Source organism: Natator depressus, chromosome 20 (assembly GCF_965152275.1).
Source record: "Natator depressus isolate rNatDep1 chromosome 20, rNatDep2.hap1, whole genome shotgun sequence".
In the NCBI taxonomy this organism is placed as follows: domain Eukaryota; kingdom Metazoa; phylum Chordata; order Testudines; family Cheloniidae; genus Natator; species Natator depressus.
This window is the reverse complement of record NC_134253.1, coordinates 2104473-2127829: the sequence shown is the minus strand read 5'-3', so window position 1 is coordinate 2127829 and position 23357 is coordinate 2104473. Positions and strand designations below refer to the sequence as shown.

At 66.7% G+C, this 23357-nt stretch overlaps 1 protein-coding gene across 2 annotated transcripts; it reads right to left on the bottom strand.

Moving 5' to 3' along the window:
* Positions 1-253: 253 nt before the first annotated feature.
* DGKA (diacylglycerol kinase alpha) lies at positions 254-21491 on the bottom strand. Of its 2 annotated transcripts, XM_074935187.1 has the most exons (24): positions 21446-21491; positions 12109-12204; positions 11223-11299; positions 10893-11043; positions 10402-10482; positions 9277-9326; positions 8709-8783; positions 8267-8386; positions 7719-7836; positions 7034-7122; positions 6524-6643; positions 6311-6409; positions 5938-6027; positions 5119-5192; positions 4523-4597; positions 4117-4202; positions 3889-3978; positions 3468-3628; positions 3114-3178; positions 2484-2574; positions 2091-2280; positions 1621-1741; positions 1362-1422; positions 254-851 (listed from the first exon to the last, which is right to left on the bottom strand). In XM_074935187.1, the coding sequence occupies exons 2-24, from the start codon at positions 12176-12178 to the stop codon at positions 753-755; spliced, it is 2253 nt and encodes a 750-aa protein (XP_074791288.1). In that variant the 5' UTR covers positions 12179-12204; positions 21446-21491; the 3' UTR covers positions 254-752. The 2 variants fall into 2 exon arrangements, with proteins under 2 accessions (XP_074791288.1, XP_074791287.1); XM_074935186.1 differs by lacking the exons at positions 1362-1422; positions 21446-21491 and having other exon boundaries at positions 12109-12195.
* Positions 21492-23357: the final 1866 nt, after the last annotated feature.

Below are 23357 nucleotides of genomic sequence, written 5' to 3'. Positions count from 1 at the left end.
ACCTCCAGCAGGGGGCAGGGATGTGCCTGCAATCACTGGAATGGAACCCAGGCGTCCTGCAACCTTGTGCAGACATCGCCTCCCCCCCAGAACTGGGAGTAGGAACCCAGGTGTCCTGTGACACTGTGCTCTGAGCCCTAGAGCCCAGCCCCCTCCCCTCTGTGCCCAGAACAGCAACGAGGGCGGGGGGGGGGGGGGAGAACAAAAACCTCCAACCTTTATTAGTAAGACGAGGCACTTGAAATCTCGAGGGGGGGTGGGAGTTTGGACTATGGGGGCAATAAATAGGGGGGCTGGAATGTAGGGTATGCAGGGGCCCAGCACGCTGCTTCCCACCCCACCCGCCGGGGCCAGAGATGCACAGGAGGGGCAGATACATATGCCCCCTTCCTCCCCACCATGGGGCAGAAACACCCAAGAGGGGGTGGGCAGTGGGGGCCAGCACTCTCAGCAGCAGGGGATGGGGGATTAGACCAAGGCCTCCCGCCCGCCCCCAGCTCGCTACTGTGGACAGCGAGCAGAGGGGCCTGGGCAGGGAAGGGGCCTGGGCAGGGAAGGGGCCCAGGCTGGTGGGGCCACAGGCGTGACACCCGCCCCCAAAATGACGCAATGGGTCTATACAGGACATCCAGGCTGCACCGGGCGGGACGGGGCAGGAACCAAACCCACCAGCACCCCTGTAGTTGGGCTGTTCCCCCTCAGAGCCAAGGTGGCCGGGCCAGGGGGGCATCCTTGGCCCTCAGCTATGCCCCCTACGACTCATGGGGTCCCTTCTTGATGCCGAAGAAGCTGGAGGAGCGGGGGGGCGGGCCCAAGAGCATGCGCGCCTGGTTCTTGTGCGTGATCCTGATCTGAAAGAGAGAGAGTGGGGGGAGGAAGGACACGATGGGGGGGGGGTCCTGGGGTGGGCAGGGAAGCGTCCCCTCCCCCAGCTCCAGTCACACAACACCCATCCTGCAGGTTCCCTAGTAATGCACCTACCCCTCCATGGCACCTCCTGTCTGGGGGCCGGTCGTGGCTGCCAGCACCCCAGCCCCATGGCTCCGAACCACCCCAACACCTGCTAGCCCTGGCCCCATGCGACCAGCAAGCGAGGGGCACCCGGGTGCCGCACCCACTCCAAACGGGCCCCTTTCTGCCCGGGGTAGGTAGCAGAGCCGACTGCCCTGGCCCCCAGCCCCCTCCCAACCCCAGGCGGCCCCGGCTTCCTCCGCGCCCCAAGATGGATTGGCAGGGCGGGTGGAGGGGGGGGGGTCTATTGAGGCCTCTCGCGGGGGCTGGGAAAGCTGCAGGGGGCTCGGATCTCCACTGCTGGCTCTGGGGAGCGCGGGGGGGGGGGACACCCCCATACGGCTCCTTACCGTGCAGGGCGGCTGCATCCAGGGCTCCCCATCGATCTGCATGGGCAGGCACTTCAGGGTCCTGCGGAGACCCCGGTGTGAGACAGCCCCACAGAGCCCCCCCCCCGCCCCGAAAACCCTGCCCACCTCAGGGGGCTGGGACCTTCCCCAACACGCAGCGGGTCCCAGGGCCGAGCCTGCCTCCTGTAATATCATGGGGGCCGATGGCCCCCGGGGAACCTCACCCCCCCTGCCCCCGGTGCCCCCCCCCGGCGCTCACCGCAGCGTGATCTCCGAGCACTTGGCCAGCCGCTTGCCTGCGCTCTTCAACCCGGTGTAGATCTGCCCCATCTCGATCACGCCCTCCAGCCCCACCACTTCCAGCCGCTTGTCGCTCAGGTCTGGGGGGAGGGAGGGGCCGTCAGTGCTGGCCCCCGCCGTGCTGCCGGGGGGCCAGGGCCAGGGGATGAGTGAGCCCAGCCCCCACACCCGGCTCCCCCCCTCCCAACCAGCTCCGTGGGCCAGGGGGTGGCAGGTGGGCCCCTGCTCTGGGGAGCGCCTCATGGACCCAGCCCCCCAATAGGGTGCTGTGCCTTTAAGGAGGCGGGGCTCTAATAGCTCCACTTAGTGGGAGGGGCCAAGGCAGAAAAGGCCCCACCTCTGCTCCACCTGAGGCCCCGCCCCCAATTCCACCCACCAGATGACTACCTGCCCCCATGGCACCCCCGGCCCCGCCCCCCTGCTCCGCACCTTGCACGCAGGTCTTGAGCGTCTCCGGGTCGGTGACGGCCTCGGGCTGGCTCCCCGTGGCCCTGTTCCGGGCCTCGCCCAGCGGCTTCTTGGTCTCGCCCCAGAGGTTGGAGCCGCCGTGCATGCTGGGAATGTTGAGGATGGCGACCCCCGAGAGGGCTCCACTCAGGTCCAGGGGTTGCCCGCAGCACTGGGGGGGCAGAGCCCTCGTTATCAACCGGGGACCTGCGTAAACCAGCCCCCACCCCAGAGAGGCCACCCGGCGCTCGCCCTGCAGGCCGGGCAGAGAATTCATGCTCCAGCCCTGGGCTCTGCCAGCAGGGGGCGATGGCTGGGCGCCCTGGGCATGCGTGGGGCGGGGGCCGGGGGGCAGCGCTGGGCTCTGTCCCTCACCTCAATGGTCAGATATTCCTTGAGCTTTTTGCAGGTGGCGAAGATGGTCTCGGACGTGGCGAATTCTAAATACCAGAGTTTGTTCTTCATCCTGGAGAGGAAACAGCCCCACAACCCACGGGTGGAAAACTGAACAAACCAAACCACACCACACCAGGGGGCACCGGGAGGGGGGGCGGGCAGGGCGCTGGCTGGGGGGGAGCGCCTGGTTGTTCCCATCCCAGCAGGGGGTGCCGTGGGGGCGGGCAGGGCACTGGCGGGGGGGGGCGGGGGAGTGCCCGGCTGTTGCCGTCCCAGCAGGGGGTGCCATGGGGGCAGGGTGCTGGCTTTGGCTCCCGGCCCACTCAGCGGGGCGGGGGGGCGTCTCAGGGAGTCACCAGTGCGATGGGCGAGGCCCAGGCTATGGACCCAGAGTCGCCACCTCCCACGGGCTCCCCAAGGGCTGGATCAGCCGCTCCGAGCTTCCCTGCGCCCCAGCCGGGATCCACACGGGAGGCCAGGGCCCCCGCGCCTCCGGGAACCCCCGAGGATGCAACGTGGCTGGCAGCCCAGGCCCTGCCATGCCCACATGCCCCGCCCACCCCCTACCCGCCAGCCTGCCCTCGTCGTCTCCCCCCCGGCCCTGCACACCTGCTGTTGAATTTCTCGGGGTATTTCTCCCTCATGAGGTGGAAGCGGTGAGCGATGGAGGCGTCCTGGAGACGAGACAGACGCAGTCAGAGCCCAGCGCAGATAACGGGGGGGGGGGGGGGGGGCTCAGCAGCCCCCCCCCCCGCGGTTCCTATGCTGGCCAGACGGGGGTGACACCGAGCCAGGCTCCTGCATGTGGAGCATGGGACACGGAGAACTCCCATAGCATCCTGGGGGCTCCATCCTGCCCCCCACAACCGCACCCCCCATACTGGGCTTTAGCCACCCTCCCCCCCCCGCCACACCCCCCCCCCAGTGCCAGGGCTCAGACCCCACAGCCAGCCCCGGCCGTACCACGCCGATGGAGAAGTAGTTGTTGATGATCTCGTAGGGGACGGGGTCCCCCTTCTCCGCGGGGTTCTCGGGGGTCACCTGCACCAGCCACCGGTCCATGGGCAGGATGCTGCTGCTCTCGATGTCCTTCAGGATCTTTCGCAGGTTCTCCCCGTCGTAGCCTGGGGGCAGGGACACGGCCTCAGTGGGAGGGGACAGTGCCAGGTGCCCCCCCCCCGCCTCTCCCTAAGCGGGGCTGGGGGCAGAGATGGGCGGGGGGTACCTGGCTGGATGGGGCCATAGGCTGAGCTGGGAGTGGGGGAATGTCCAGGCTCTGGGGCTTGGGGGGTAGCTAGGCAGGCCGTGCCCATTGGTCTCCTGGGGGGCAGGTGCCAGGCTAGGGAGACCCGCGGGCCCAGCTCTCCCCCCGGGCGTCACTCACCTCCTCCCCAGCGCAGGCATCGTGCCAGGTCGTTGCCGGTGCCCAGCGGGAGCACGGCCACCGCGGGGCGCCCGGGCAGGTTGGCTTTATCTGCAAGGACAGAGGGATGGTCAGCGGGGGGGTGGGCTCCTTGGCCCTCCAAGGGCAGGGTCCAAGTGGCTCCTGCCCCAGCCCGGGCCAAGAATCGAGCCCCATTTCCTGCCCCTCCCCCCTCCAGCTTCCACCTACCGATGGCATCCAGGATCCACCCCACGGTGCCGTCCCCGCCGCACACCAGGATCCGGAAATCCGGCACGTCCCGGAAAAAGTTCAGCCTGCGAACAGAGACATGGAGCTGGGTCAGCGCCGGGGCCCGGATTCCCGCACCCCATTCCCTGCCAGATCCTCCCCAAGGGTTAGTTACCCCCTGACCTGCCCTGGGCTCCCTGCCGGTGCCCCTCACTCCCGACCCGCAGCCCCCTGGTACCCCAGCCCTCGGCTCCCCGACTCCCCTCACTTGGCCGATGCCCTTTGACCCCCCTCCCATTCATGCCGAGGAGCTGCCCCGTGGTGTTGCAATGTGGGCAAGAGTCCACTAGGGGGCAGGGCCGAGACCCCCAGCGAAAGGCCCTGGGGCCCCTGAATTCTCACTCACCCGGGGGCCGGGCCTCCCTTCATCAGGTTGTAAACCTGCCGCGGGTTGAGGAGATACTGGAGCTTCCGGAGCACCCTGGTCGTGGAGACGAGGGGGGGCGTCAGGAGCGGTGCCCACAAGCTCGAGAACCCACACCAGGCATCGCCATGGACACCCCCCCCCCCCGATACAGTCTAGATCATGGGGGGGGGGGGGCTGTCCAGGGGCACATCCCTTAGACCAGGGTGTAGCAATGACATCATGATAATGAGACTGTTGCCCGGCAACCTCGGAACAACCCTCCCAAACCCCTCCACCCGTCATATTAGGTGGGGAAACTGAGGCAGGCAGGCAGGCAGGCAGACAGACAGACAGACTTGCCCAAGGTCACACAAAGAGCTGGGAAGAGCACTCAGGAGTCCTGGCTCCCTGTTCTCTACACAGACCCAGTAGACCCTACTCCCCTTCCAGAGTCAGGAACAGAACCCAGGAGCCCTGCCTCCCCCCGCCCCGCCCCATGTCTAACCATTAGACCCCACACATCTCGCCCTGCCAGAAATGGGAGCCAGAACTCCTCGGTTCTAAGAGCCCCCTCTGCTCGACCCCCCCTCTCTTACCTCTCCCCCTGTTTCCCGCCGCTCTTGGGGTTGACGAAGACCAGCAGGGGGTGGGTGTCGGGGACGGGGATGATCTACAGAGCATGGGAAAGGGGAAACGAGAGGGTGAGACACGAGAGAGTCACGGGCGCCGGGCGGAGCAAACCGCAGACGGGTTCCAGGAAATGACCGCCCACCCGCGGCGGCCGCTGCAGGGCCGGAGCGCGGCTCCGCGGCTCGTGCCGAGGGGCTGGGCAAGGCAAAGCCTGGGCATGCTGGGGCCACAGCGGGCGCAGGAAGATGTGCGCATCTTGGTGTCTGCGCCTGCGGACGGTTCACCAAACCCTCTGTCCAGCAGCACCTGCTCAGGGGAGGCGGCTGCTGTGGCCAAGTTGCATGGTCACCGTCTGCCACCAGAGGGAGCCACTGGGCCCTGTATGAGCCAATAGCGAGAGTCCTCTGTGTGTATGGACCAGGGTGAATGGGGGTGGGAGAGGGAGCCCTGGGGAGCGGGGGTGGGGGGGGGTTGTTACCTCATTCTGGGCAGGGATAAACTCCCTCAGTTTTCAAAATCCCGGCCCCACCCCCGCCCAGGGCCCTGCTGTGGGGCCTCGCCCCGTTAGGTGGGATCTATTCCGGGCTGGGGCACGGTCTCCCCCCGCAGCGTCCCAAGGGCCCCCAGCCAGCTCCCACCCTCCCAGCCCCCCGACATGCTGCTGCCCTCTACTGGGCCAAGCGACCTGGCTGCTCGGGGCACTGGGCTCTCGTTGCCCCCCAGTGGCCGCGTCCCGCAGGTGCCAGTCGAAGAGCAGCGCCGTTGGGGGGTCACCCCCCACTCACCCGCAGCGCCTGGCCCTCGGGCGTGGTGCAGGGCTGCGGCGTCTCCTCCACCGGGGTCCCGCCGTCGCTCTTCTGGCTGTTCTGCCTCTCCTGGAACCCAGAGCCAGGGCGTCACCTGGGGGCAGGGGCCCAGAGCCCTGGGAGAGGAACCAACAGCCCCCAGGCTCCATGGGGCTCAAGGGGCGGAGCTGCTCCTTTGGGTTCAAAGCCCAATGGGGCACAGAGCCCCTTGCTGGTGGCCTCTGGTCTCTCCCCAGTGTGGGGACAGGGAACTCCCCAGCCTGGCAGGCCTCCCAAAGGCACCTGGACTGGTCCATAAAGCCCTAGCCAGGGGCTCCGGGCTGGTCCATACGCCCGGCGGGGGCTCACTCACCAGCACGACGGGGTAGATGGCCGAAGGGGGCAGGATGTGGTCCCGCAGGGCCCCACAGTCGCAGGTCGGGGGCACGCTGGGCTGGCACTCCTCGTGGATCTGGGGGAGACGGGGGGTTAGCCCAGCGCACGCTCCTGGCCCCAGCTCCCCTGAAGCTGCCCCCCAGCCTCCAGTGCCCGGGAGGGGCACCGGGGGGGGGGGGCCCGCACCCACCTTGAGGTGGCACCAGACACAATGCAGCCCCGTCAGGCTCTGGAAACTCTTGATCTTCTTCTGACACTTGTCGCACTTGCTGGCCTCGCAGCCGCCCTTCACCCACACGTGGCTCTGCGCCTGGGGGGGCAGCGGGGGGCGGCAGTGAGCGCTCCCATCGCCCAGCAGGGGCTGGCAGCCAGGACGCCTGGGTTCTCTCCTGGCTCTGGGAGGGGAGTGGGGTTGAGTGGGTTAGAGCCAGGGGCTATGGGGGGCTGGGTTCTCTCCTCAGCGCTGGGAGGGTGGTGAGGGGTGGGCTGTGAGTCAGGACTCCTGGGTTCTAGTCCCAGAGTCTGTCAGCCCATCAGCGGCAAATCCCTGCCTCACTCTGTGCCTCAGTTTCCCCGTCTGTACAATGGGGCTAGCGAGCGCATGGGAGGTACTTGGGGGGGAGGATGGTTCTGGGGACCAGGGACCGTCGCGCTGGGATGTGGCCAGACAGACACGGGGGGTCCCCTGCCCCCCACTCACGCTGGTATCCTTGCGGGACTTGGCGTAGGTGCTGATGCAGCTGAGGGGCGCCCGGCAGGCGCAGCGCTCGTGGGCCGTGAACTTGCAGACTGGAGGGAGAAAAGACAGGTGAGCAGGTTAGTGACCAGGGAGGAGGGGCATAAGCTGGGCAGGGGCGGGGCTTAGCTCCTCCTCTAGCCCCACCCCCTTCCCCCCAGTCCCCCCCCCAATGATTGGCGGGGCTTTGAGCGGGCCAGCCAATCACATCTGACTGGAGGGAGGTGGGCGGGGGGTTAGGCCAGCCAATGGCAGTTTGAGCTGATGACACAATGCTGATTTGCTGGCGTTTCATTGGCTGAATGAGAGGTGGGTGGGGTCACCCCAGGCTGGGCCCCACCAGCCCCACACAACTCACAGCGCCCCCTGGATGCCGTTCCCTGGCTGGTGCCCATTTCTCCAGGGGGGCGGAGGTGGGGGGGGGATCCCCCTCCCCTAGCCATGCCCGTGTCGGGGGAGGGGCACAGAGGTGGGGCCATGCCCATGTTGGGGGGCAGAGAGGGGCATGGGGGGGCCATGGCCAGGGGCAAGGGCAGAGGGGGGCCGTGCCTGCGTCAGGGGCAGAAGGGGGCAGCAGGGGGCCGTGCCCGCGTCGGGGGGCCGAGGGAGGGGTCCGGCGGGGGGGGGGGGCCAGGCCGGGGGCACTCACAGGTGCAGGCCAGGCCCTGCTTGCGCAGGCCGAGCAGCAGGGTCTCGCAGACGTTGCAGTAGACGGGCCGGTTAAAGTGCTTGAGACGCCACATGTGCTGCCCGTCGTCCTTCATGTTCTGCGGGGAGAGACGAGAGAGAGTCCGGGGGGGTCCCTGGGGGGCTGGGGCGGGAGTCGGCGGGGCGGGGGGGGCTGGGGTACACAGAGCTCACTCGCTTCTCCCCGAGGGGCGTGGGGCTCACCTGTGGGCCGTTACCCACGCGCGGTTACCACTGGTTGGGTCGGGGGGGGGAAGGGGGAAATCAGGGCTCGTGGGGGGTCCCAGGCCCACAGGAAGGATCGGGGTGGGGGTAGGGAGCTTCCCGCCCCGGCCCCGCCTGTCATGCCCCCGGCTGCTTTCCACCTTGCCCAATGGGGATCCCCATTGTGGGAGGGGGTCGAATTCCCACACGGCTCAGAGCATTTCTGCCACCCCCGGGGATTGCCCTCCTCACCCCCCTGACCCCCCCAGGGGTCGCCCCTCTCTGTGTCCCCCCCCCGGAACTCACCACTTCCAGGCCCAGCAGCACCAGCAGGGGGATGGTGGTGACCCCCCCGCGCAGCCACTCGGCCAGCGACACCGTCCCGCTGTCATCGTAGTCGATCTCCCTCATCATCTCCTGCAGGATCTGGGGGGGGGGGGGGGGCAGGGACATGGCTCAGGGGCTCCAGAGGGGCTGGGTGAGTCCCCACCCAGCAGCACCCCCTCCAAGGACCCCATCTTCCTCCCACTCCCCACAGCAGCCCCCACTTTCCACGGCAGGGGCACGGGACTCCCCGTCTGCAGCCGCTTCACCCCCAGCCCTGCACCCCCTCCCTCCCCACGGGCTCAGGGCAGCCCCCCCAGCACGCACTGTCCCCTGCAGTGCCCATGGGCTGGTGCCCCTCCAGGCAAGAGGGGGCAGGGCCAGGGCAGGCCCACGCACCCCACGGCCCCAGCCCAGTACTCACGGGTTTGAGCTCCGTGACGTCCCAGTCCAGGTACTCGGCCACTCGCATCATCTGGGTGATGATCCGATCCACCTCCTGGGGAGCCCGGAGTGGGGAGAAGAGAGTGGGTCAGTACCGGCCCGTGGGGGGGGGGCAGGGCTGGCAGAATGGGTCAGTACCGGTCCATGGGGGGGGCAGAGCGGGTCAGTAACCGGCCCGTGGGGGGGGGCAGGGCTGGCAGAACGGGTCAGTAACCGGCCTGGGGGGGGGGCAGAGTGGGTCAGTACTGGCCCATGGGGGGGGGGGGGGGGGAGAGACAGCCCCCCAGGGATGGGGCACTGGGGATGGACCCCTCGCTCAGCCCTGAGGCTGGAAGCACCTGTGGATTCCTGGGGGGGGGGTTGCAGAGGCCTCCCTTTGCTGCAGGGCCGGACCCAGCGGGGGCATAGAGATGGGGGGGGCTGCTCCCGGCCTCTGCCAGGCACAGTGTGGCGGGTTCTGCAGGACCCAGGTGCTCAGAGCGGGCAGTGGGGGGCACTGGGGTGAAGGGGACAGTGATGGGGGGCTGTGGTCCCCCCACAGCACTCACCGAGCTGTCCAGCAGGCCATTCCCATCCTTATCGTAGAGCTTAAAGGTGACTGGGGGGGGGGGGAAAGAAAGCGGAGTCAGTGAGGGGACCCCAGCCAGGCCCAGACCTCCATGGCCACTCCATCCCCACCCTATGCCAGCCCCTATCCAACCCACATCCTAGCACAGCCTGTCAGCCCCCACCCCTCTGGGGAAAGACCTCTAGCCCCAAAGGTCTCCCACGAGCCCCCTGTGACGAAGCGGGACTGTTCTTAATGTTTCCTCTGAATATTGTGGGGGTGCCTCAGTTTCCCCTAGGCAGTTCTTAAGTATCTAGGTGGTGGGGTAAGGGTGTATGATCATTGCAGAGCCCTAGAGGGCAGGTGTGTGCAGGGGTCTGGACACAGAGAAGGGCCGACACCCTGTTTCCTGGCACCTGATGGCCTGGCCCTTCCCCCCTGCAAGGTGAGAGCTAAAGGGTTGGAGAACAAAGGAACCAGGTGACCTCCTGGCCGGGGAAAGGGACAAAGCCCAGAGGAGGAGGGGCTGGAGGGAGTTTCAGTTTGGGGCTGGCTGGGGACGAGGAGTGAAGGGCAGATGTGGTTGTCTGGCTCACTGCCCCCCAAAATGGACCCGGCTGAGGGGTCCTGTTCTCTGCACCTACAAGCTCTGTGTTAGACCATGTTCCTGTCGTCTAATAAACCTTCTGTTTTACTGGCTGGCTGAGAGTCACGTCTGACTGCGGAGTTGGGGGGCAGGACCCTCTGGCCCCCCCAGGACCCCGCCTGGGCGGACTGGCTGTGGGAAGTGCAGGGAGGGGCAGAGGAGGCTGAATGCTCCGAGGTCAGACCCAGGAAGGTGGAGCCGGGTGAGCTGTGTGTCCTGCAGACAGGCTGCTCCCAGAGAGGAGACTTCCCCAGAGTCCTGCCTGGCTTCATGGGGAGCAGTTCCAGAGCATCGCCCGGGGACCCCGTGACACCCCCCCGCTGTGCCCCCCCCCAGCCCTGCCCTCCAGTGCCACCCCTTGCCCCATTAGGAACCCAACTCAGGTCTGAGCCTGAGAGCTGCCCGGACCTTGTCACCTCTCCATGGGGCTGGGGCGGGTGGGACAGCCCCCCCTCCCACCGTTCCCGCCCCCAGACTCACACTCCAGCTTGTCCTCGGGGCGCCCCCCCTCCAGCAGCGAGAAGTAGCAGGAGACGTCGTTGACACAGACCAGGCCGCTGGCTGCAAAGAGACAGAGCCCGCACTGGATCCTGCAGCCTCCCTGCCCCACACAGCAGGGACCCAGGAGATCGGGCCCCAAGGCCCATTCACTCCTCGGCTTCAGCTGCCAGCAGGGGCGGGAGGGGGCGGGAAGTAGTAAGCAGCAACGGGAAACGGGGGACCCTCTGCAGCCCCCCACCCAGTATGAGCTGCAGTCCCCTAGCCCCAGGCAGCCTGTGCCCCATGTCACCCCCCAATCATCAGTCCAGCTCTGGCCACTGCAGCAAGCTGGCTAGCGACTGCCCCCCACTGCTTGGGATCAGAACTGCTCCGCTGTGTGTCATATACCCCGTACAGTCAGCATCTGATGGGGAACTGTCCTCCAGCTCTGCCAGGCTGACGGAGCAGGCGGGGCCGGTGCGTGCCCTTACCTGGCTGCTCCCCGAGGCCCGGCTGCTCCCCCGGGGCCCTCCCAGGCGAGGTCTGGAAGGACAGGAAGAGGTGTTGGCAGAGCGCGTCCGAGATCTCCTCGGCCTCCAGGTAGCTCCTCATGAACAGCTTGAAACCTTCAAAGTCGATGGACTGGGGGGAGTCAGCAGAGGGGGGGGCAGTTAGGGGGCATCCCGGGCCTGGGGGGGGGGGGCCTCTGCTCGGCGCTTCCAAGCTGGAGGGAGGGGGCCGGCCCGGCTCAGAGCAGAGGGGCTCCAGGGACAGACTGGGCCCCCCCGGGGGGGCACGGGGGGGCATCAGGGCAGACTCACGTCTCCCTGCAGGTGCTGCACCAAGGTGCCATCTCCGTAGAACTCCTGGAGAACGTCCTGGACCTTCTTGCTGCTGTCTGGGGGGGGAGAGAGGGGGAGGGTCACTATCCCAGGGTACCCCCCGGCCGGGAGTGGGGAGCAGCCCTGGCCTGGAGCAGACACTGCCCAGACCCGGGGCCAAGCCCTCCCCCTCCCCTGCTGGGGGGGGCGGGGGGGAGAGCTGCAGTTCTGCCACCGTGGCCCCCGCCCTGCTCTGGGGGCATATCCAGCTGCTCTACCGCCCTCCCCCCCACCCCAAGCTTCCTAGCCTTATGGGGCACGACCTGTGAGTCTGTGACGGGGGGCCAGGTCAGCCCTCCCCCCCCGGCAGAAAATGGGCCCCACCTGCAGGCCTGGAGCGTTGGTATCAGGGCAAATCCCCAACAGAGGGGACCCCACCCCCACTGCGGAACCTGATGGGGGGGTCCCAGTGGGGCCAACCCCCCAGCGCGCAGCGGGGTGTGGGTGGGGTTAACACTGACATGGCTGGGTGAAGGGAGCTGCCCAGCTCAGCTGCATCCCCCCCGCCTGGGGCCCGATCCTGCTCCTGCCAGAGCCGTGGCAGCTCTCCCCACCGGCCCCGTGCCCTAGGCGGAGCCCGGACTAGCGGGTCTGTGGGGGTGGCGCTCACTGGTTACGGGGCAGGGGGGCCCTTTTCCTTGGTGCCCCGATGCCCTGGGGGCCACAGGCTGTTCCCACAGGGATTCCCTACCGCAGCCCCCCACCCCCGGGGCAGTGGGACCATTCTGAGGGCAGGGCTGTCCCCACGGGGCTCTGGGGCCGGGCACCTGCCCCAGTGGGGCCGTGGGGGGGGGGGCAGGGCTGGCGGGGGGAGCTGGTTACTCACAGTCAATGTACTTCTGCAGGTGGGCGAACTCCTCGGGGCTCAGGGTGGCCCAATCCTTGCTCTCCGACATGATGTTCTGGGGCCTCTGGGCCGCGGCTGCTGGGGGGGGGGGGCAGTTAGAAACAGACTCCCAGGGCGGTGACTGGGGGGGGGGGGGAGAGACAAAAGGAGCCAACAGGGGAGTGAGGATGCAGAGCGCGACGGACCCGGGCGAGGTGCCGGCGAGAGCGACCGAGGGGGGGTGTCCCCGGGCAGTGCCCCTCCCGGATTAGCTGAGCCAGCACATTCCCCGACGGAGCCAGTCTGTTTCCAGAGCAGCAAGCACCAACCGCAGCCCCCGGGCAATGCCAGCCAAGCCCCCAGTGCCCCCCAAACCTCCCCTGGTATCCCAACCCAGGGGGGCCTGCCCTGGGGCTGCTGGAGCCCTGCAGAGGAGTCCGGGCTGGCACCCACAGCAGGCGGGGGGTGGGAGTGGGGCCACCACAACTGGATGTCCTTATCTGCCTCTTCTGGACCCACCGCTGAGACCCCCAGCACCAGGGGCTCTTAAAGGGATATTACCCAATTACCGACTGGGGTGGGCTGGCCGCCGGCCGACAGACGGGGGCACCATTTGCCCCAGAACAGCCCCATCGCCAGCGCAGACACCCCTGCCAGCGCCAGCGCTGCAGGGGTCCGGAGCAGGACACTTGGGGGGTGCAAGGGCTGGCCCGTGCCCCAGCAGCCTGGCACGGAGCTGGTAGCGATGGGCAGCTGGTACCAGTGCTTTATACCTCTCCGCAGACGGCCACTTTGCCGGCACTGCTAAATATTTAATGGTGCCAAGTCATGGCTGGGGGGCGGGGAGGGGGAGGTTCCTGTTTCTCCAATTGCGGCTGGGAATTGGGGATGGGGGGGAGATCGTCTGATTCAGAGACATGAACTGGGGGGGGAAAAGAGGTGGGTCTTGGCAACAGGCCAAGCTCCCCTCAGCATAGGCTGGGGCTTGGGGCGCTAGGCAGAGCGGGCTGCAAAGTGCGTATGGACCGGCTGGGGTCCAAGAGCAACAGCAGTGCCGGGGGGGGGGGGGGGTGAGCAGCATGGGGGAGGGGCCGCTGCGCCAGCCCCGCCCCCCAGATCTTGACTGGCATTGTGCCCCCACTGCATCCAGCTCTGGGATGTGCGGTCTAATGGTTAGTGCAGGATGCCTGGGTCCCATTCCTAGCCGTGTCGCAGACTCTCCACTGACTTCCCACTCTGTGCCTCAGTTTCCCCACCAGGGGATAATAAAGCACTGAGTGCTTTGAGATCCGCCCGCCCAGTGGGAGCGAGGGGTTGTTCACGCCAGGGGCCCCCTGCTCCCGGGCTGGAATCGCGTGTCTGCCCCCCCATTTCCTTCCCCGGTGGCAGTATTTTCCCAGTATCCGCTGCCCGCCAAAGCCCTCGGCTCACTCCATTACTACCATGATTTATTCATGTTAATCCAGATCTCGGCGCACGCCTGGGAGCTGCCGGGCTGCGCGAAGTGCTCCAAGGTCTCTGTGGGGCAGGGAGAGGACAGGACGTGCCGCTCCCATTAACACTAATGGGGCTAATACCAAGCACGGCCCCCCTGGACGCCAGCCCCCTCGCAGCCCGGACAGCAAGTCTGAGACCCAAGAGCGGCTTGGATGGTGCCCCTCAATCCCAACCCGCAGCCCCTGCTCTCCCAGCCCTGGGTCCCCCCAAGCTCTGTCGGTGCCCCTCAATCCTGACCCACAGCCCCTGCTCTCCCAGCCCTGGCCTGCCCCAAAGTGGCCCTTCAGGACGACAGGGGCTATAAAACGAGAGTAAATCAGTCACAAATGGTTGTATTGAGGGAAGACATCACAAGGAGAAGCTGGGGCAGTAACTCACCCGCTTAGCCAGGTTGGGCTGGGGGCTACTAGCGCGGCTGGAGGGGGAGCCCAGGGCCGGGCTAGCAAGGGGCTGTGGGTCGGGAGTGAGGGGCACCGGCCGAGCTGCTGGAGAAAGGTGCAAAACTGGGGGCACTGGCTAGGGAGAGGGGGACCCCAGGCTGAGCTAATATGAGCAGAGGGGCTAACACGCAGAACAATGAAAATGAAGGAGGCCAGGAGCAGGACTCCTGGGTTCTATCCCCAGCTCTGGGAGGGGATTGGGGGCCAGTGGTTAGCTCTGCCAACCTTCTTGTACCCCGACTGGCACCACCCTCTGTTCTGTTAGCACCAAGGCCCTGAATCGGGGGGGGGGGGGGGGGGCGCTCTGATTTTGCCTAATTCCCAGCCGCCCCCTTTCATCCCAAACATGTGACTAACCAACCCCCAATTCAGGCCCTGCCTACCAGCCCCTCCCGAGGCAGCTGCTCTGGGGGCAGCAGGGCCAGGAGTCCCCCTCCTCCCACCCTGCTGTGCTGGCTCCGGGTGGGGCCAGTGCGGGAGGAGATGACAAAGCCAGTCCAAGCCCCTTAACCAACGACTTCTGCTTTCGGTGGATCCATTTTTAGAGCATTGCGGGCGGGGGGGTGCCCACAGGGATCCCCCATCAAGAAATGACTCCCTCTCAGGGTAAACATGGGGCTGTCCCGGGGCGAGGAACAAACTGCTGGGACAGGGTGAGCCGGGGCTGCAGGGGTGGGGGCAGGGCACCGGTGCCACCTTCCCCAACATACCCCCCCCCCCCGACACCCATGCACACCACCCTCACCCTACACAAACCTCACCCCCCCTGTGGTCTGCCCAGCCATGCACATGCCCTGCACACAGCCCCCCACCGCCTAGGTACATGCCCAGCCATGGGGAGCAGGCAGCTGCTCAGCACCCCCCCACTTTCATGCAGGGGGTTGGGATTCGAACACAGCTTTGCTCAGCGCCCGCCCCCAGGGACCCCCCCCGGCGAGGGGGGGCAGGAAGGAAAGGGGGAGACAAGAAACAGAGTGCTGGCATGAAATGTGGCCCAGGCAAACGGCTCCTGGCACCCACGCCATGGCTGCAGAGATCCCAGGGGCCTGGCTAGCTACCCGCCCACCCCCTGCTGAATGGGAGTCTTGCTGGGAGCCCGCTCCCCACAACCCCCGGGGGAGTCAATTTAACGGCCCCCTGCATCCCTGCCAGCCCCCTGCATCCCTGCTCTGGCTTGGGGGCCGTTCCATCCCACCCCACAGGACCGACCCCCTGGCAGCTCCCGGCCCTGCGGGGAAGTGGGGCACTGAGTTAGCCCCACTGCACACCGAGGGGTGGGGGCTATGGGATATGATGGGGCTTCCCGATACCACCCCCAGGGCATGAGTTTAGCGGGTCCTCAGCTTCACCCTCACCTCTGATTGGCAGCAGCTGACAACCCCAGCCCGATCAGGCCTCAAAGACGGAGCCCAGTCAAGGGATGGTGCAGCTGAGCTGTGTAAGGCAGCCACTTGTGACCAGAGGGAAATTCCTGCCTGACCCCAGCTGGGGACCAGGCTGGGCCCTGGAGCATGAGGATTGCTAGCCCCCTGGGAGAATTCCAGCCTCGCTCCTACAGCAGGCCTGGCCTTTCTGTCAACTCACTTCCCCCTTTGCTCCCAGAAGATCCTGCAGCAGCGACTTCCACAGGGTAATCACACGGGGGTGGGGAGGAAACCATGAGCTTTGAGCCCAGCATCAATCAGAGCAGGGAAGGCAGATGCAGCCACAGCCAGGGTGAGGGGTGCACCCAATGCCGGGGAGGGGCCGGGCGCTGCATCTGATTGAACAAACTTAGCGGCAAAGCTAATAAAACCCTGTTGTTAACGGCGCCATGAACCTTCTCTAGCACCTGTCGGATGTGCTTACAGCCCCTGCCCGCATCCTGCTCCCCTGCCCTTTATAGAAGGGAAACTGAGGCACATAGTGGTGACAACACACTGTGAGCCAGCAGCACTACTGAGAAAAGAACCCAGGAGTCCTGGCTCCCAGCTCCCCTGCTCTAACCACTAGACCCCACTCCCATCCCAGAACTAGGAACAGGACCTGGGAGTCTTGGCTCCCATCCCCGCTGCTCTCCCTGAGCCGTTCGGAGGAGGGCTGGCACCCCAGGCCAGGGGGAAGGGCACCGACTCCGCCCTGGACACATCCCAGTGATCCTGAGGTTACCGAGTCCTGCTAACTCCATCAGCAGCGCTAAATTTAGCTCAGCCCGGCCTGCCCCTGGCTCCAGCAGCCGAGCGCGGCAAATGGAAACCAGATGCCGGGAGACGCCGTTCGGGGTTGGAGGCCAAAGCTTAACACTGTGACCCCCAGGAGACGGCCGAGCAGGGGCCCCGGCCTAGCTGCCCCCGTCGTCTGACCGTGCCCAGCACACGACGCGGAGAATCCTCGGCTCTGACCCAGCCTGGCTCTGCCTGGCCCCCGGCAGGACTGGCTCCGCTCCTGGGACGGCAATTGGCCACACGCGCGGGCTCAGGCCAGGGAGAAGAGAAAGGACACCAGGGACCCACGCTGCTACGCCGGCAGCCCCCCAACCAATTTTCCAGCCAGTCCCCCTCAGCCCCCGGCTCCCAGCGACCCCGGGTGGCAGACACCCCTCGGCACCCTAGCCACAAGCCGGGGACCAGGCGATCCCGGGAAAAGCCCCTCCCCACGATCCTTTGTCATGGGTGGGGCAGCGGCTGGGGAGGAGGGGCTCAAACAGCTGCTCCCTTCCCTGTGACACCAGGGGGCCCTCCCTCGCCAGCCCATGCCAGGCCCAGCCCCATCGCTCCTCATGACGGGGGACACAGTTTATCCCAATGGGATGGAGGAGATTTCACACTCGTGTTGCCGACAGACACCAACCAGCCGATTTTTGGCAAGGTGGCTGGCGTGCCAACAGCCCCGCCCCGCCCCCCCTTCGCATGGGGCTGCAGCTCCCCAACCTGGGAGGGGGCAGCTCCCCCCGCTACCACGCCTCACCCTTGCCACGTGCTTTTAGCCGCCCACCCCCAGCAAGCGCCACGGTACCTGGGAGCTGTACAAGGCAAGCAAGTGCACGGCCGAGGGTGTGGGGGGGAGAAATGACCTTTCTCAGCAACCCTGACCGGCAGCCCCCTGCTAGGCCAGCCCTGGGCTTCCCCCGTCAGCTCTGCTGGTGCCCCCCAGGCCTGGTCCCAAAGTGCTTTGTAAACATGAGTCGTTAGTTTAGCCTCACAGCCTCCCCAGAATCGTCCCTGCTTTCCAGATGGGGAAACTGAGGCAGAGAGGGGCAGGGACTTGCCTATAAGCACCTGGAACAGAACCCAGGTGTCTTGACTCTGGGCCTGCCCCTCTTCATAGCATCACATCCTGCCCCCCAACCCCCACCCCTGGCCCAGCTGAGCCCACGCTCCCTGGTTCGGTGCCAACGCACGGAGCAGCCCGCGCTCCCTGCCAGCCAGTGCTGGCCAGAGGCAGGCGGTGGGAATGCTGGGGCGCTGGCCCAGGCTGGCGGGCTCCCCGCCCACCCCCTCTGGGATTCCTGGCTAATCCCCTAATGGGATCCAACCTCCCTGACTTACTGACTATTGGTGCGCTGGGGAAGCCGAGCTGGGGGGGGGAATGGTGGGGGGGGTGAAGCCTGCATGGGGCTAGGGGATGGTCCAGGACTTGGCAGGGGGCCGACCAGCCCTGCAGGAGGGGTGGGAATTTCAAGGGAATGGCTCAGTGTCCTGCTCTGGGACTAGCCCCAGGCCCACAGAACAACCCCCCTCACATCCAGCTGTCTCCCCCACTCTGCTTAGCCCTACCTGTCCCAGACGGGCGTGGGACTTCCCAGGCAGGCAGGGGCAGCCTGGCCCCACTGCCAGGAGCCTGAGGGTTGGCTGGTCCCACCCATGCTCCAGCTGAGCTGCCAGCCCCCACCTGACTGATGGGAGGGGTGGGGGTCAGGTCAGGTTGTCCCCCCTCAGGCTAGTCTTAAAGGAACAGCACAAGGAGAAGCTTCAGAGAAGGTGGTTGAGCTCAAGGGCAGCTGGGAGCCAGGGCTCCTGGGTTCTATCCCCAGCTCTGGGAGGTGAGTGGGGGCTAATTCATGGGAAGGGGGCTGGGTGCCAGGACTCCAGGGCAGGGACTCTCCATTTTAACTCACTCTCACTGGACACAAGGCAGCTGCCCCAACCCTTCCTGGAACAGCTGAGCCAAGCGAAAGAGGGTCTGAACTCCTCCACTTGGCAGCTGGCTCCCCGCACAGCTCTTATCTCCCCGGCTCCTCCACCAGCCCAGTCATCGGCTCGGACGCAGCCCCCAGCCAGATCCAAACGCCGCAGAGCAAAGGAACCAGGAGCCGGTTACTCCCTGCCCTTGTCAGGCCAACACCCTGCGTTCCCATTGAGTTCAGGCCTGTAGAACCAGCAGGCTTGAATTAAGGAGAGACTCCTGCCCTGGCACCTGCAGGGCCAGCACCCGGGGCCAGTGCCTTTGGAGCTTCTGCTGGTGCCGGGCCCATCACCCTGGTGTCTGACTCTGGGGGACCTTGTTCCTAGGCGGGGGCAGGGCAAAGCCCTCACTCACTGCACTCCCCAAAGCCTAGGGCCTGGCCTGCCTCCCGCAGGGGTTACAGCAGCCCCAAGGCAGCTCTAAGTGACACGCAGAGTTTCCAGGGCCCCCAGGAAATGGGGACCAGTCACCGCACAGGGTGTGCTGGCCAGGCCCTGAGAGCGGGGTCAAGAGCCCTGATCCCAGCTCCATGCTGGCTGGGGAAGGGTGTGGGGAGGCCCTTTCACGCGGCCACAAGCTGAGCGTCACTGAGACTCCCCCACCGCCAGCGGTGAATATGGCTCTCCCCTGCCCCGGGACCAGCCTCACAGGGAGGCTAGTCCAGGGTCTCCGCGGCCCGCTCAGCCCTCGGCCTCTCTCCTCAGGCTGCCAGTGCAGGGGACGTGGCTCTCTGGCCCGAGCCCCCACCAAACTCATGACACCCGGCAGGGCGCACCCAAGGCCCCTTGACTAAGGTAGGCTCTTGTTTCATCCTGGTCTTTCTGCAAACGCCCCTCCCGCTTCACTTCACAGCGAAGCCTGATCGGCCTCCCCCGCCCCCAGAGCAATGGGTCACTCTAGGCTGCAATCCCCATGAAGGGGTTAAGTCAGCTGGACCCTGCACCCCCTCCCACCTGCCTCGGCACAGTCAGAGGGATCCAACGAGCCTGCCCCCCTGCTGCCCCATCCCCCCACATGACCCATAGAAGGGATGAGCATGGGGGGGGGTTTCCACCCAGCCTTGGGTCCCCCCCTCGCTTGGCCTCCTGAGCTGGATCAGCGCTTGGACGAGGGAGGGCCAAGAAACAGCCAGGAGCTGCTGGAAGTGGGGCTGGCGGCCCAATGGGGGCACTCTTCCCTCTGCGTGGTGCTGGCGCTGCCCTCAGACCTCAACCACCTCTCTGCTGGGCCCTGTCTAAACAGCTGCTGCGCCCCACCCCAGAGGTGGCTGCATCTCCATGGCAGAAGACAACCCGTCTCTAGCCAGTGCTGTGGGAGGAAAGGCGCTAGGAAATCGCACGTTATTGTTTGGCCACAGCTCAGATCTTGGCAGGAAGTTAGTTTGTTCTCCTTAATTAACAATCACTCTGGCGGCAGATTGTAACCCCCCCGCCGCGCGTTATTTACCCAGGAGTGCCCGCTCGAGCTCTTGGGTAAACGTGTACTTTGGCACATGGCTGGAGCTGGGTGAACACAGCTGCACGTTGCCTCTCCCGTCTAAGGAGAATTGCTGGGGGCAGGACAAACCCGGCCCAGCCAGGCCGCGCGCCCACAGTGCTGGTTTCTCCCAATGGCTTGTTCCAGGCTCCAGGAAAGACAGCGTCAAATCCAAACAGAACATGAAACTCGCCCCGAGGTCAGCCAACCGAGGGGCGGGTAGGACTGGGCGCCAGGACTCCTGGGTTCCATTTCCCATGGACTGACTCAGCCTTCCCAGCACCGAAGGAAGGTGCCCACGCTGGCGGTCCAGTCGCGATGCACGCGGGGTGATTTCTGCCCTGGCGGTGAGGGAGCCAGGCCGGCCGAAGCCCCAGCCTGGCCCAGGAAGGGTTGTTTTTTTTACATATATAAAAGTTAAACAAGCTGGCATTGCCTTTGTTACTTGAGACCTGGGGGGTGGTTTTTGCCTGGGCCAGTGCATCACACACAGAAACCTGCCCCCTTAATCCCATGGGAGGCTGAACCCCTAAAAAAATCCAGGCCACAGGGAGCCGATCCATCAGTGTTCCCCCACCTTCAGCGCTCCCCCGTGCCACCGAGCACCAGGCCCAGTCCCGCTGGCTCCCCCGCAAGGGCCATTCGGCTGGCTTCTTGATTTAGCAGAGCCAGAGGTCCCGGCATGGAGGTTTGATCCCCGCTGGATTAGCCCTTGGGGGTCAGATTCCCCAGCTGCGCCTGGAGCCAGAGCGGAGCACCCAGTAGGCACCGGATTTGGGTTGGGGGTGTTCCACCGGGTGCTTTGCTGGCTGGAAAGTCTGGCCCCACGCAGGCCCATCACCTCAGGCAGGGGTCTCCCCCTCTGCCCTGCCTCGCTGTTCCCCCTGGTCAAACCTCTGCCCCTCGCTACACTGCCCCCTGCCTGGCCCTCTGTGCCACCCTCAGCCAAACACCCCAGAGCCTCCTCCTGTGCGGCCCCTTCCCGTCCCTGCAGCCCCCCCTGCATGGCGATGGCTCCTTCGTGGCGGCTTGGGGGGGTGGGTGGGGAAAGCTGGCATGGCCCCAGCCCCTTTCTATCGGGCGGGAGAAGCCATGGCAGATGTGGCGAGCACTCTGCAAACCTGGGCACGGCGCTGCCCGCCAGGCGGGGGCTTGGGATTGCAGATTCCTTGGGGCAGGGGCTGTCCTGCGGGTTATAAACCTACAGTCCAGGGGGAATGGGGGAACCCTCTGACCCTGGCCAGGCCGGAGTGCGAGTGCAGGATCTGGGGGTCCCTACTGGCCACACACTCTCTGAATGGGTGCAAAAGCCCAGACACGCGACCCTCCCCATCCCGGCAGCCCCACCGGGGCCAGGATGGCTTGAAGCAGCTCAGCCCAGAGGGTCACACTGGGGACAACCAGGGGCCCGGAGAAGCCCCTTCCCCTGCCCAGCGCCTGGCCCCCGGGGGCAGCTCCTGTTCCTGTGCCCAGCGCCTGGCACTGCAGGGAGCGGGGTCACTCCCCAGAGACCCCCCGGGCACTTGGGTCAATCGCCCGGGCGGGGAGCGGCCGGACCCGGGGCAAAGCGGCCCGGGACGCGGCCAGACCCCGGCTCCTCCTCCCCCGGCGCTGCGGGACGAGGAAGCCGCGGAAGCGCCGGGCTCCCCCGGGACGCCGCAGTTTCTTTGCCCCTCCCCAGCGCCAGGGGCCGCGGAGCCCGGCGGGGGTCGCGGGGGTCCCGGGCGCCCGGCAGCTCCTTCCCCCCGGGCGCGCCCTACCTTGTCCGGAGCTCGGCAGCGCGGGGCGAGCCTGGGGCGCCGCCCGCCCGAGCCCAGCCCCGCTGACATCACAGCCCGCCCCGGCGCCTCCCCTCCCGGGCCCCCGCACCTTCCTCCTGCGGCCGCTCCCCTCCCGGCGCCGGCAGCGAAGCGGGGCGCCCCGGCGGGCTCCGGGGCGCGCAGACCCCGCAGCGTGCGGTGCGGTGCGGTGCGGTGCTCCCGGGCCCCGCGCTGCAGCCGGTTTGCGACGCCCCTTCCCGGAGCCTCCGCAGAACCCAGTTGCCCCCTGCCCGCAGCCTCCTGCCCCCGCCAATTTGAGCGAGCCCCGCGGCGCCCCGAGGGGGGGGGGGACACACTTAAAGGGACAGCGGCGCGCTGCACCAATCTGCAGTGAGAACAAACCCCGGAGAGTCACCTGGGCCCCCAGAACGCCCCCCCCATTTCCTGCCAGGGGTTAATTAAAGCAAGAATCCGGCCCCTGCGCTGGGGGGCTGGGGCTGGCCAGCTGCCATCAGGGCTTTTCTGGGAGCCACCCTCTGGGAAGGGATCGCCTTGGCCTCGAACTGCAGGGGGGGGCTTAGGGGCCAAATTCAGGGGTGGTGCAAGCAGCTCTGACTTCAGCGCTGCCCCCCGGCCACCTTTGGGTGGGCGCGAGGTCACATCAGAGTCCCCAGGTCGCGGGACTGGACGGGCCCCGAGGGGCCGAGTCCAGCCCCGGTGCTCATGGATGAAGGATTATCCAGACCGTCCCTGGGAGGTGTTTGTCCAACCTGCCCTTGAAAACCTCCAGGGACGGAGATTCCACCCCCGCCCTGGGCAGGTTATTCAGGGGTGTGAGCCCGGCTGCCGACTTGGCCAGGCCTGCCTGTGCCCCTGAGTGTGTGTGCGGGGGGGGTGTGTCTCGGTTTGTGCACACAAGTCACGCCGGGCGTGCTCGTGCTCACACGCCCACAGGCTGCCTGGCAGCACGCGGTGGTCTCTGGCTGTGGGCAGGCCTGACTCGATGGGGCCGTGGGGGCAGCTGAGTTCTGGACCCGGCCCCGTCTGTGCGCTGGTGGGGGGGTTCCTGGGCGAGCCCGTGTGCGAGGAATCCGTCTCGGTGCGTGTCAAAGGGGTACCAAGGTGAACATCTGGGCATCAGCGGAGGGGGACGCAGCGTGGATCTCTGCGGGTGGGTGCCTGCGGGTGCCCCCGTGTGTGCGCGTTGCTTGCTCATCCCTCAGCGCCGATCTGTGGATGCGCCGGAGCCTGCCCGGGCAGCTCTGCGCACATGGGCCTGCCCAGGCCCGCGCTCTCCAGGCGCCTGGCTGAGCCCCACTCCGGGCGTGTGGGTGCCGGGTGCTCTCTGGGACTGAGGCCAGGCTGCCAGGTGCGAGGGGGCAGCACTGGTCTGGAGACGTTTGCTAGAAACGGTGGGCAGCAGGAGGGGAACTCCTCCCCCCAGTCACCTCTGAGCCGTTCGTCCCTTTCTACGCCCTCGTCCTTCTCCCCCAGGCGTGATTTGTGTGCACACACGTGCTGCGAAGGTACCCCCCCAATTCAGTCTGGCCCCAGCCAGCCCTTGGCCTTGGTGCCGGGGGCTTAAGGGTCCCACCTGAGAACTGGACTGAGACCCAGCAAACTCACTACACCAGAAAGCCCTTGCAGTCTGGTCAGCTGAGCGGTGGTGCCCGGAGCAGTTGGCTCAGGTGCCCAGAGCCTTGCCCCCTGGGCTACCAGTTCAGTGGCCAAAAGATGCGGCCATGTGACGGCACCGACGGGTCCCCTCCCAGCCAGGCTCGGAGGAGAGGCCAAGGACTGAACGGGCCTGGGACACTCGACTCCTGGCACCCCTGCTGGGGCTGTCTGCAGACAGAGGAGCCCAGTGTGGAGGGCGGAAGGCCCCAGAACCCCACGGCGAGGCACAAACCCG